Raw genomic sequence first — 14438 nt, 5'->3', positions numbered from 1 at the left:
AAAACGTATATTTTTTGAAACGTTAATTCCCAGTGATTGGGTGCAATTTATTATCAACATCGAGGATCTTCGACAAATGTGGACATAAAAAGCATTCCGTGAGTAACAATGTTGTTCCATTTATATGATCTGTAAATAGTCTAAACATTGAAATCGTTTTTCATTTATCTGTACGTTCTGTTTACTGTATACAAGTTTATAATATCTTTAAAACCAGTTTTCTTTATCGCATAAACAGTTATAGTGGCGGATACAAACTGACATCGTAGATTTTATTTCATAAAATTGTTGTCAGTATTATAAAAATGTATCGTAATATAATAATTTTCGTTGCACGATCGTTACACGGGATCAGGTACAGTCTTATAACATGTACAGTGAGAGCGATTCGGACGCTTTTATATTTGTTGACAGCGGCAGTTGGCAGTCGAAGAAAATGACGAAATGAGAGAATTAACGGCGACCAAAGAAGGGGACAGAGTGTGAGAAAGAGTGAGAGCAAATAAAGAACAACGAAGAAAATCCGAGAGAATAAGAGTAAATGAGATACATATAGATTTTTCATCTGTTGTGTCTATTTGAAATTAGATATCGAACAAAATTGTTAACTATTGAGTCATTCCACGGCAAATCGATCACTTCTGCTTATGCAGGGAGCAGCTAAAAATAGCGTTGTGCTCTGTTTCAGGTAAACGAATGAAGTACGTGCGGGCAACCGATCACAATAGCAGATCACGCAGTTCGCTTACCGTAACTAAATATTATTCAAATCGCATTGTGTTTGGTCTTATTTTCAATGGAAAAATTTCATTAATATGATACAAATATTTTCATAAGAATAAAACTAAAAATATTTAAATTTCATTTTTTATTAAGTCTGTGGTTTTTAAATGCCAGCCGGCAGCTTCTTACAAAATAGCCATTAGCTCGTATCGTTTTTCACGCTTCACTGATTCCCTCCAATTAGTGAGGATAACGATAATCGTACAACAAATGATATCTGGCGATCGTACAACGAGAATTTATTGTATCCCGCAGAATCATCATTATCCGTGAATTATTATACACATGCACACAATCATCATGCATTCTTCAATCCTAAAAAAAAAAGCTCGTCGTATATCTTAACACAATCATAAATTTATACTATTTACAAATATTTAACGAATCGTAAATTTTATTTGTGTAGACAATCCATCCAAATAGAATCTTAATCCTTTCCATGCCAAAATTTGTGCCCATAACTGACCTATCAGTTTTGTAAGTCTTTGTAATTCTTCGGTACAAAGTGCAATATATGTGGAAATATAATATTCCACCCTGGCATTCAATATTGTGCCTAGTTCTTCAAAAAACTTTCATAAGTAAATTCTCGTTATGTTTGCATGAATGTAATATTGTTTTTCATATAAATTTATATGGCATATAGAGAATCCGCACATCGTCATCCTGGCACTTCGAGGACTAATTAAAATGCAACAATGTACAGCTGTACGTTTATTTGTACTCTTCCAGGAACTTAAGGTGGAATTGTCTCAAGCTCTCGAGCATTGTCTTTAGTTTGTCCTTTTGCGGTAAAATTGTGGTCCTAAAGTGATACGTTCCGGGTCGTTGACCAAAACCTGAGCCAGGTATCACACATATTCCAGTGGTCTCTAATAACTTGAAGGCATAGAAAACGTCAGGATGTTGACCTGCTGCTTCAGCCGCCCGTATGGCTTTCTTTGGTAAATTAATTCGTGGAAATACGTACATAGCGCCCATTGCTGGATTCACCTGTAATTTAAAACAAAATATTAATAAAGAAGTGAGAAATTACAAACTTCGAGCCCTTAAAGTAAAAAAATTAAATTTTGAAGACTTTGAGTCGTCTAATTGATAAAATAAAATAATTTATTATAGTGCATTTATTAGGCCATATTTGAACAAAAATTTCTTTTCGTACTTTGTAACCTGGAATGCTATTCAATGTATCGACTACCAGCTTTGACCTTTCCGCCAACGAGCGCAAAGTGTTTTCCTTCTCCTTTTTAAATAATTCATAAGAAGGCTCGTGCGGTTTCGGTGGATTCACTACCACGTCCATTACGATTTGACCAAGAACAGTTGGACACAACATTGCTGAGATCGATTTCAACAATATTGCCATGACTTTGGGATCCATGTTGATGATTTCCGCGTACCCGCCGCGGATTCCACACTCACCCATGTATCCTGAAAAATAAAATATTTACGCATTGCTAACGCTATCGTTAATTGTGAAAAACATTCTCAAGGTTCATAATTTACGATTCTATATTAACTCTCTGTTCTTCAAATATTAATTGTGTTCAGATTGCTACACATTTACTACAATTCTCAGCTTAATTTTTCATGCTAGAAAGCTTGTATAATCTGATATTTGTCAACTCTCTACAGAGTGTAAAAAGTAAACTATAATAATTTTTAAGTACAAATAATTTCCATAACATTGCTCAAAAACATACCTTTAGACACAGACATGAAAGATGCTAGTTCCATTGTAGAGTATGGTTCGCCCATCTCCGTCATAACTTTCTTAAACGAGTGGAAGGCACTATCCTTGTCATAGACATTGTCCTGATAAACCTCATCGGCCAGTAAAAACAAACGATTTTCTTGTGCAAACCGAATAATATCCTCAATATTGTTGCGTGTAAGAACCTGACCGGTTGGGTTACCAGGGTTTATCACTACCAAAACACGGGGATTACAGCTTTTCATCGACTCCTTTAATACTCTATCTAATTCAGAAATGTCTAGCCCCCACTTGTTTTCCTCGTTTAGATAATAGCCAATTTGAAACAGGCCAAATTCCGCCAAAGTGGCAGAATAGAGAGGATACTGTGGAATAGGAATCATTATGCCGGATGGTTTTCCATCTAATTTTTCGTTGAACAATTTCAGGAACGACTGCAACAGAATAAAGTGCAAAAAAAGGTATATAACACATTTTCTAACATTTTTGCGATGTATTTCTTTGAAACAAGCAACTTCTAAAGCTATATTCGAGTAGTTTTTGGTAGAAATAAAACATTGGATACCGTTAATGTTAGTATTACGTTTAATCGTATTAGGAGTTTGTATAGCATCAATCGATTCCGAGACTTCTGCTGAAGTCGGTCACAATATTGGGTAATTATCTACTTTGGGGGACAATGTTTCGATGAACTTAATCTTCACACGTGTTGTTAAGGGTACTATTACGAACAATTCTTTCCTCTAGAACAATTGATGGTGGTCTTTAGTTTACGAGATATCCTCTCGATTTTGAATTCCAGGTTGCGTACTTTATTCCGTTAATATCGTGCAATTAGTATTAATTTGATTCGAGTTTTAGTTTTAGTTTTTTTTTTTTTTTCGTCACTCATAACGTTCGCAACATACGAAGAGACCGTTTGTGTATGTATGCGTAACATTTCCTGTACTGAACAATTGTTGCAGTAATTTTTGGCAAGTATCTCGTAAAATAAAGGCGATCGCCAATTATTCTAGAGAGAAAAGTTATTCAAAATGGCGTCTTTGACAACATATACGAAGGTCAAGGAGCATTGGAGCATTCTCCCTTAAATTAAATAATTACCCAATGTTGGTGTAATAATGAAAATCGTTTCAAAGAAAATATGCTTATGTGAGCAGGTTAAACGCAAATCCAGTTATTTATCAAGAAGGGAGTATAAAATGTAATTTGCGCACTTTGATCCCATCCGAGGCACCATTTGAGAGGATGATGTTTTGGTAGTCACAGGGAATTCCATCGCGATCTTCTATGTATTGGGCCACGTGCTTGCGAATAACTTCAATTCCTGCTGATTCCGAGTACGATCCAACACTGCCTCCTTTACATCCACATAAGAGGCTTCTGGCTCGTTCTTTTGCATCCTCCGGATAGGTAGGGTCATCGAGAAGATTCGGTGACACTGTCAAGGTCAGTACTTGCCTCAGGAAGGTAATTGGTTGTTGACCCATAGCATGTGCATCTCCCACATTAGCTTTTATCACCTCTTTAAACGGTTTTTTGGCTCCCTGAATGAATAATAGTTAAGTAAGTGACCAGTGAAAGAAAAAATGCATTCATCGTACAGTTTTAAAAAATGTCATTAGAATATAACCGTGAGAATTATTTCCATAGTACGACCATTACAATATTAAGCATATATATTTAAACGATGTTTACATCATACGCAGCACTTACTTCCTCTTACTAGCCGTTATTTTTAGTCTATCTGTCGAGTATATTATAAGCGTACCGTTAATGCAAATATTGAATTTACCGAGTGACTTCCTACTTATATTAAGATTATGTTTTAAGTGGCTATTATAATTAGAAAATTTCATTCGAAAGTGCTTTATAACGAGCATGTATCTTTAATATTTTAAACGAATTAAAAGCGCATTTAAATTCGTTCGTGCTTTGATTCCGTGTCTGAAAAGAACAGATACGTCCGAACACTTTATACTTCACTTGTGTGTGTTCGAGAAATTAATATAACACTGTTAAACTCTGAATAAAAATTGCTCACACGTAATACGCGACGACTGCATCGTTGGTACGAATAGGTACACTCTGACGTGCATAATAATTACAAAAAAGAAAAAAATGCTATTATAGAGAACTGCTGCAATTACTAATTCTTAGCTGCACGAAACGAATCCTTTAATGCCATAGTAGATAATATTACTTTTAACTTTAGAAATCTATATCTCGAACTCTGTAGCAGAATTACTTCTACAGATATAGAAACTAATTTTTTTAGAAGCTGTAACAGTTATTTTCCTCAGTTTTAAGAATCAACTCTTTTTAAACTTTCGATTGAGATATTTAGTCTTAGGTGTCGTTTTCCATTACAGTCAATTTCTCAGAAACCCTGAAAACGTGTACTCTTTTTTAATTCAAAAAAGGTACGCTTTTTATTATTGCCTCCTCTGAGGCAATAATAAAAAGAAAAAAACAGGATAGAAGAAAAAACCTACTTTAGTGTATGGAAATTAGTTTCATTGGATATAGTGTTGCACGAGAGACTGTTTCGTTTACATTAACAGGCTTGCGTGCGACTTGAATGCTATACAACATTAACAACCGCGGTTGGCACTACTCCCTCTATGTGAGTCATACTATATCATCTGACAAACTGAACGCCCAGCCTTGGTAGCTATTCGTTGGAACAGTCACGTAGTCATTAATGTATAGTATCGTATGTGATTGTTTCTTATTGATACACCTGCAAACGTTATCGATTGATAAAGACACCTATTAATCAAGATTTGGGCAATCAAAACATTATCAAGGCATCTTATTCTTTTTTTTTTATTTAAAAAAAAGTATCTCACAGTATTTCATTTATCGATATTTAAAAGTCACTTTTCATTCCTCTTTGTTTCAAATGAAAAATTTATTATTTACGAACAATAAACAATGAATATTATTCATGAATATTCGTTACATAGTTTTGTTTATTATAAAAGTTGTTTGTTTCCTAACAAGTTCGAACGTACTCAACTGCCAATTTAAATGAAATGACTCAAAAGTATGATCGTAAAGACTGCCTGCAATAATGAATGAATATTTCTCTCTGAGGTGAACCTTGACTCTTTTCCGGTCTTTATCGAGAACTACGTAAATTGGCGCTATTTACGCTTAACGTGGACACGAGTTGCTCAACAAAGGCTGTTGTATGTTTATAAAATTTTTATCTTTTCGATGTATGTTCATGGCATCAAATTACGCGGTCAAACAATTGTCCACTTACACAGCTCTTCTTACCAAGTTATGTTGTTGCGCGTTTCAGATGCAGTCGCTTCTCTCATGATCAATTATAATCCATCAAATAAGATTTTCCACCGACATGATTCATCGTGAATAATTAAAAAACCATAATTGCGAAGATCACGTTTCTCTCTGAATGTTGATTAAACTTTACGTCATATCAGCAACGATTTTTGTGTTATTTCAGAAGCTGTGGCGCATTTGCACTAATAGACACGCCAATTGGAACCCTATTTTTAGTTGCTAACACCTTGAAACCGACCTCAACGACAGGTGGTTTAAATGCTATCGTTACTCAGATCCAATCAAACTTCCATAAAGTAGTCGCGATGTGGAGTCGAATTCGATAAAAACAAAACTCTGGAGCCGATAAGAAGTCAACGCAGATAAAATATTGAGATTATATTTCATGTTGCATAACCTTGTTATCAAAAACTGATAATAATGACACTAGTGGTAACTCCTTTCAATCTATAGAGCGTATATTCGTAAGTATAGTTGGTCATTCTTACATTATATATTTCACGTTATATAGTACCATATTTCAATCACTCTCTTGTGCACAAAAGTCTTATTTATACAAAATTACACAATGTATGTACATCTATATGTGATACCCTGTAGTATTTTTTCCAATAAGTAGAAGTGTTTTAACTATCGAATAATTAAACTTTTTATAATCAAAATATTTTAAATAATTAATTCTTTAATTATCATTTCTTAGATTATCTTTTAAAATAAACAGAGTGTATCTATTTTAAAAACTTTAACATTTTCATTATACAATCAGTTTTGTTTAACAATATTTAATAATAATTGTTTATCTGCATACACATATGAAATATGGGCATATTTTCACGAGTTTTACTTTATTGAAATTTTTTTCAGTTAAAATAGAATAATATTGGAGCAATTAATGCTCAGGCATTCTAAAATATTATTTATATATCGTGAGACATTAATGTTATAGCATTTAATATTATTACAAGAGATAAATATTTTTATATAAAACACAAACTGACCAAACGATAAAGAAAATATCTCAGATACGATAAAATTTTTAATTACAGCAGAGGGAACATAATTCAAATAGATTATGCAAATCGTAACAATGGAAGTTAAATTATTGTAAATGTATTTTTCATAATTTTTATTACTAAACTTCTCGTTTAATTCGAATAATTTTCATTCAGTTTTGATTATAAAAATACACATTAAAACGTCAAATGTACGTATGAAAATTGTTATTTCTTACCTAACGTCCTCGTTTTAAATTATCGACTATTAGTACCTCATAATACAATTCGATCAGATATGAATGTTTATATTTGATTTTAAAACATACCTCAAGGATGCAAAGTTCAATTAACAACTAATCATCTAGCAAGGACAGTAACACGATTGTCACCTAGTGTATAAGGTGATCAATTTTTACGAAGCCCGTATTTCCAGCCTTTCTCAGATGTTATAATCAAAAAACATATTTTTACGTTTATTTTTACCAGATAACTATTTTACTATTACTATTAATAAAGAAATAACTTGGTAAAAATTTAAGCAAAAGCTACATCGTTGCGTTATGACCACTCTTGATGAAACAATATGGTTGTGTACTAAACAACTCACCGGCCTTTCAAAAACTGACCTCGCTTCTGTCGAAAACGAGTAGTCATCTACACCCAATGTCGTGCTCATATCATCTCAGACAGAAACCTATCAGCTTATCAAATTTTATTCAAATTAATTTTTTTAATAAATTTTGCAATATAAGACCATTATAAAAAAAACATAACCTCTTTTTACTCGCTTGTACTCCTTACCGAATTTCTTGGACACGACCAAAAAAACATTTCTCTCTCGTATCAATATTTACGTTAACAGAATTGCATACAAATACCCAAGAACCATATCAAACTACAAATATAATCAACATCCATATCTCAATCATCATCGGCTTTACTAATTCGCACGAGATTCGTCAACTCGTCAAAATCTTTCTCGAATTGAATTTGCGCATCCATGTAAATTTGTCGAGATCGTGTTTGACGTAGGCATTCTCGTGTTTGTTTTACACGTTATAGATCGGGCTTAGATATTGTATCAGTCGAAAGAGTACATTGACATTTCTTAACACTGTCAACCTTATTTCATGTTCACTGTACTCGGTTATTTTCTATCGACTATGAATAATTTCTTACCTTTTGGAGCTCCTTCTCGATCTCGATGGCACGCAACAAAAGTGGCCCGCGAACCGCGTATTCCATCTTCCGAAGATTCGTGAAAACGTTGTCCTCGGTGAGGACCTTATTGCCGGGTGTGACGCTCGCCATGCTGCGACGGAATGTTCTGCCGACAGCCGGCCGCTGGACTACCGCCTCTGCAGCCGTCAGACGTGGGGATGATCTGCTTCCTGGCGTCCCTGACCCCGCAGAGGCAGCCAGTTCCCACGTCCTAGGCCGACTACTCGCGATAACAGCGTTCCACCAACGTGCTTGCGGCATTGTTCTACCGTGTGGTCCTCTCTCTTTACCTTCAGTTCAATCAGTCGGCCGACGGTTCCGGTAATTCGCTCGGTGATTCGGGCGGTAGGGGGTTCCGCGCATGCGCGTTACCCTAAAAGAAGTCACGAAAAGCACGTATATAGCTACCAGAAAGACGATATACTAGGCGCTTTGTAAGTGTTTACATATATTCGTCACAATATGCCTTACGTAACGAGATTCTCCAAAAAATAGTTACCGATTATTAATCGGTAAACGTCAGCCCGATTCGTTAGTCTCTTAGTCTCTTCACGCTGTACGATCTCTACGAGAGAAGTCGCGATACTGAGAGACTCGATTGGGCGAACACCTGTTATTTAAATTTCGGATCGAACGGTGCCGAATTCCCGAGGATATTGTCGCACACGCGCAATAGTCGAAAAGGAATTGTAATATTGCGAGTAGCAACGTATATAGGGTAATCGCGTTAGTACAATTCACTAGGAGAGCGTCGTTAGAACCTCGCTTCTGCATCATTTTATAGAGGCTATGGTAGTTGTACTCTCGTATGTAGAATGTTGACAGTTTAGGGGTGGCTCGAAGGGATCTGTTTTGGATATTAAGACTTTAAGGGCCTTGAGACCAAAGGTGAACAGACTGATAGACAGTAAGTATCGGAATCTAATTTTTATGGACAAATTTTTCTTTAAAAGTGTGAAATAATAAAGTCCCGCTTAAAAAATTTAAAAAATTGGAAAACTGAAATTGTAGATCTATTGAGTATGGGTCTGTAGCAAAGAAACAATTTTTTTGTAGGAAAAAATACATTCGTTGCCCGCAAGATCATAACCCCCGATGGGGGATCAAGTGGTATGTACAGCGATACCTGTATACCTGTAGGCTTAAAAACTTAAGTCTGTTCTTGCACTCATTGCAACAAACATTCACCGGCGGAGGTCCTCGCGTTATGTGTTCCTTTTGTATATGACGTTATGGCTAAACACGGAAATCAACGAAGTCGCGCATTTTTGCTTCTTTTTCGGCATTTTGCTCGCGATACAAAAAAAAATATATTCACTTAATGCGGACAACATCCGCATTGGGCGGGCATCGTACAGTAGGCGTCAATCAGTGTACTGGTACCATGGTAACGCTAGAGTGGGGGAAAGTGCATACGTTGAGTTTAGTTTGGACATCTCCGCATGATAGAACCGCACTGATCCGCAATGCCTGCCCACTTTGATGTACCTAGGTCAGAGATTCCCAAAGTTCATGGCGCCTTTAAAAAATATAAAAGAAGTACCCGACAGTTCTGTTCGTTAAATAGTTAAATCTATACAACTTAGTAAGAATTTATTGTTAGAGAGAAAATTTTATTCGATAAAAGCTTCATTATTTATAGGCGTTTCCCTCGAAAATTTGAAATAGCCCGCGGCGCCCCTGTAAGTTCAGTATGGCGCCACAGTGCATCGTGGTACACGGTTTGGGAACCTCTGGCTTTAGGTCTTTGCACTTGCATGGCTGCCAACAGATGTTCTTTAATCCACAAATTAATTATTGTTCATGTATTCTCTCTTGATTTTCCATAACATTGAGGTTTGTAGAACTCTTTGTGTATCTTATGGTCGATCGTATATCATGCAATTTTTGAATACGTGCAATTTCTACTATTTTACATATTAATGTTCCAACATCTAGTACTACGTTTTCACGATCAAATTTACGTCAAAATTATTACATTCACGTTACAGTTACTGACATTAAATGAAATGACAACGTAATTGATCGAGTTCCTCGATCTACCATTTTACGATAAAGTTATTACATCGATGATAAGTCGGTAACTCAAAGTTACAGCAACGTTAAAAAGATGTGCAATTCGGTCCAGTGCAACAGTGGTAATGAATAATATCTAGCGTCAACAATTAAGTAACAAGAATTAAATAGAATTAAGCAGGCGATTCGATAATGTTGAACTCAAAAGTGTCGTAATATCATTTCCATTGGACGCTTTCCTTGTTTAATCAAAATAGTTTGAATATGCAATGTAAATTGTATGATCATATTTTCTATATTTGCCAAGTGTATCGTAACGAATAAGCAAACGGTTTCCGAATTTATAATATAACCTACAAGTTCGCTTTGTTTGCTGACTTATATTATTTTAAAACACAACCCTTCGTATAAGCAAGTATCTAATTTTTCATCACTTTATATTGGTATAATTTATATTCGAATAAATTCGTGACTCATTTTACTCGGAATGCGTATTTAAGTACGGAAAGTTACAATATTGGCATTACTGAAATACCTCTCTTTTTCTCTAAAGATTACTGTATTGATTTCGAAAGTCTGCAAATAAATATCGCATTATAATCGTGAAAGTAATATTTGTAATCGCTGACAATTTGTTATCGCATGATACGATGACAGATATCGATCCCGTTTATATGAAAACGCGTGTTTAAATTAGTGACTAATGCAAACGTTTAAACAAAGTACATAGTCGGTAAGATATTTCTTATCACTATATTGGACATCACTCCTCAACGTAACTTAAGCAGAACCACTTACATCGGAATCCTTCTTTGGGTTTATATGGCATGGTAAATTATTCAGCGATAAAAGTATAGAAATATTTCTCGAGAACACTGTTTTATCGATTGAGATAGCTAATCTGTGTTATTACATTCCAAAGCGATTTAAAAATGTAATAAAATTCGTTACATATAAATTAAATTTGTTAACTGTTACGAATTACGTAAATCTAAAACAGCCGTTAAGCTCCAAGATGATTTTAACACTAAATTATTTCTAAATAACTTAGCATCCTTTCGTCTACATATTTCATCTACGTTTACTGATATGATCGCTTGAAAGTTGTAATACTGTAACAATCTGAACGAACGATCTCTTGCTGTATTTCAAGGAGATGCAGTTACTCTCGGACTTAACGCAACATCAATTTATTTAAATTTTGCAACGAAAGGCTGTTGCAATTATTTATGGATACCAGCTCGATCGACCTCGAGCGAAAATCTAAATGTTTGCCATGACTTAGTTAATCGGTAGCCTCGATCTAGTGGATCGGTCCTTATTGATCAATATTCTCCTTTTATATGATTACGAATTAAATTCTGGTTATTAATACGATTAAGGCTACTTTTACATTTAATAATTCCGTAATCATTGCCCAAAATTCAATCTTTTCACTGATAGAATGTGACGTTGTAATCGAAGACCAAGATATGCTATATTCGAGGATAAACGAAGAGGACAGTCACTTTGCAAGATCTGTTGTGACGTCAGCATGTCGCGTCGTCGCGTCGTCGCGTCGTCGTTTAAAAAAAAAGCCAACATCTGTCTGGTGTTGAGTATGAGATCACTAACTGCAAGGATAAATAGAAAGTAGAGCAAATACACGGATCGTCATTTAATGAAAGGAAGAGCTGATAAGAGACGTTAATGAAACTGAATAGAGTTTTTGAGCGACGACCTATTTAGAATACTTTCTATTTATACAACTTGGTTGTCTCGTTCCTACATGCGACTAATTGATAAAAAAAGCCGCTGCGATTAAGCGGAGCCCAAAAAAACTGCTACCACATTAATAATATCGATCATCGGGACTTTAGCTGTAATCTCCACTTATATGAATAGACATAGGTAGAGAATCGATCTTTATAGGTGAGTTCGAGTGTCTTCGTTCAGCGACGAAAAGGTTCTAATTCTCTAATGTTGGTAAAATTGTTGCATTAATTAACTCCACGAAACCGAATGTTATTTTATCTTGCCGATACCTAATACGTGACTCTGCTGAAACTTTCTCCAGGACGAAACGTTTTTACTTACAACTACAATACTTTGCACTCCAATATGATAGACACCCATTACGCAAGATACCTGATACGTATTTAGTTATTCGTACAACAAAGTAGAAACCTATTAACCGACACCGATAGTCCTAAAAACTTGATCCGTCCGAAGTCAAAGCTCTTGAACTTTACAGACGTCCAGGGGTAAACTTTAACTCCACCGGTTCTGTTTCATTCGATTCCTACCATTGACTCTTGCTCGTAGCAATGATCTATATACAAAACCATTGTGTCAGATCATTAAGCAATGCCAAACCCTTTTCGAGACCCGTCCAGCGACTTCTCGCGCGTTTCACGGTAAAAATTCCAATGCGCTTACCTTCGAACTTGTACAGCCGGCTCTACACCGTGATACAAACTGCTTCTAGTCGATTCGCACGGGAACAGTTACAACACAGTTAACAGGAGCTTCGTCTAATCGACGGTGGATCGACGCACCGAGACCTCGCCTCCGCGATTTCGACGCCGTGAATACGTTACGCGTTTAAGTTTCATGCTCTGTCACAGAGTGCCGGTAGATTAAACAGAAAGAGGGCCTCTAGAAAGCTTTCTTTCGCATTCTTCGGTTACGTTGCACCGTTCTCTCACCTTAAAACCTCATTTGCCGAGCCGGAACGAATGCGTTTATCAGTTTCACGGAGGATCCCCGGCGACGCACGCGGCCGTTAACTTCCACGAATTCACCAGTATTCCTGGCGAAGACACTCCGGTCTCTGCGTGCACACGCTGCGGAACGGAGTGTGCGCAAGATGCGGCATCTAAGACGACTCTTCCTTCGGCATAAATCGGATCATCCGCTATTTTGTTGGACGGACGAGTTGCAGCTGGGTCGCGATCTCTGTACTATGAACCGTCTTCGCTCCGGACGCTTCTCGCCCTAATCGCAGACAGGGTTACGTAGAGGTGAAAGGTACTCGTCGAACGATGCAACGATACGCTTATTTTTTTTTTTTCTTGGTAAAGTGTCTACCGAAAACGCACAACGGACATCAAAGCAAGTGTATCCGTGTTTAGACAATTTTAGAGAAACGAAGGAGTCGTACATCGAAAAAGAAATTTTTTTCAGATAATTGAATTAAAGACATTTCAAAGTCAATTTAAATCCTTGATATTGTTATATTTTGTAACGTTACAAAACGAAAGCAATTTTCAAGATCGGTTTAACGATCTATCGCGTACACGATATATACATATAATCTTTCAAGGGCATTGAATTACGTGGCTGTGACCTTGACTGACATTTTCCATAGATCATTAAACTCGTTCCGAAAACAGCTGTAACCTTGAAATAAAAAAATGTAATGTTTTGCTTAAAAACAGAAATTGACCTTGAGAACTTGTTAACAGCGCCATCTGGAAGATAATCGCCCCCGCTATATGTCTGTCACCTTCTCACTTGCAATTAGTAAATGATAATTTATCTACGATCCTTTCGTACGAAACGAATTTTCAAACGAGTCTTGAAATTTTAAAGATATTTGTATCGATCGCTTTTGTACAAGGATCCGCCCGTGTATGAACATCAGACGAGACGCGCAAATAGTATGTTAATGGAAAGCGAAATTTCTTCTTTTTACATGTAGTTGCCTGGAACTTGTTTGGTTGGTTAAAGTATATGGGAACATCGTATGTTAATTTATGGAAACTTTTATACATAAACAAACATATAAATATGCGCGCATACGTCAACGAAAAGATTTCCATTCCTAATTTATGCAAATTTATCTAAATATAAACAAGTGAAAGTATACAAATTAATATGCAAGTACATGCGAAATATACTATGGGTATTAATTGCATTTATCTTTCTATACACATGACAGTTTTATAATTTTTTTTTGTCGATCGAATTTGTAACGAGATTAATGTAAATTAATTAGACAAATTGTAAAACATACAACAAAGTCCGATCAGCATATGCGACATTTTAATTTAGCATTGTCACTTCTGAGTTCAGTACAATGAATATTCATCCATCGTTTCATATCAACAATTCGAGTATATAAAACATTTGAATAGTTATATAAGTTGTCTAAAAAAAATAAGAAATTAATATACTTTCGCAATTTGACAAGTATCGCTTTATTATATAATTACTTCATTATAATTAATCAGTTAATACAGGAAAAAAATGAAGTTGAGGATATTTATATAGTCATATCAAGTGTCGACAGATAGCGCACGAAACAGTGTCAAATTTTAAATTAACAGAATTCATTATGTGTCGATAAATATCTATATTAAATTTGTTGATACGGTCGTTAAGGCTAAAACAATTTTTAATTCACTTCTATTTCG

At 35.6% G+C, this 14438-nt stretch overlaps 1 protein-coding gene across 4 annotated transcripts; it reads right to left on the bottom strand.

Annotated features, from left to right (window-relative positions):
• Window positions 1-8: 8 nt before the first annotated feature.
• On the bottom strand, window positions 9-12923 carry LOC143153492 (alanine aminotransferase 1). 4 transcript variants are annotated; one of them, XR_012993835.1, is made up of 7 exons: window positions 12460-12923; window positions 7984-8398; window positions 3715-4044; window positions 2487-2931; window positions 1946-2214; window positions 1250-1776; window positions 9-1098 (listed from the first exon to the last, which is right to left on the bottom strand). XR_012993835.1 is itself a non-coding variant. In XM_076324766.1 (7 exons), the coding sequence occupies exons 3-7, from the start codon at window positions 8284-8286 to the stop codon at window positions 1498-1500; spliced, it is 1626 nt and encodes a 541-aa protein (XP_076180881.1). In that variant the 5' UTR covers window positions 8287-8398; window positions 12460-12638; window positions 12729-12923; the 3' UTR covers window positions 9-1497. The 4 variants fall into 4 exon arrangements, 3 of the variants coding, with proteins under 3 accessions (XP_076180881.1, XP_076180880.1, XP_076180883.1); XM_076324766.1 differs by having other exon boundaries at window positions 9-1776; window positions 12460-12638; window positions 12729-12923; XM_076324765.1 differs by having other exon boundaries at window positions 9-1776.
• Window positions 12924-14438: the final 1515 nt, after the last annotated feature.

This window comes from Ptiloglossa arizonensis, chromosome 12, assembly GCF_051014685.1.
Source record: "Ptiloglossa arizonensis isolate GNS036 chromosome 12, iyPtiAriz1_principal, whole genome shotgun sequence".
Taxonomy (NCBI): Eukaryota; Metazoa; Arthropoda; class Insecta; order Hymenoptera; family Colletidae; genus Ptiloglossa; species Ptiloglossa arizonensis.
Note: the sequence above shows the minus strand (reverse complement) of the source record. Positions and strands in the feature narration are given on the sequence as shown.

Excerpts from the sequence above, each read along its gene's own strand:
- LOC143153492 (XM_076324765.1), bottom strand. The coding sequence starts at position 8,286 with ATGCCGCAAGCACGTTGGTGGAACGCTGTTATCGCGAGTAGTCGGCCT. Across the intron at positions 2,215-2,486 it reads TTTCATGTCTGTGTCTAAAG|GATACATGGGTGAGTGTGGA; the intron begins GTATGTTTTTGA and ends TTTATTTTTCAG. Across the intron at positions 1,777-1,945 it reads ATAGCATTCCAGGTTACAAA|GTGAATCCAGCAATGGGCGC; the intron begins GTACGAAAAGAA and ends TTTAAATTACAG.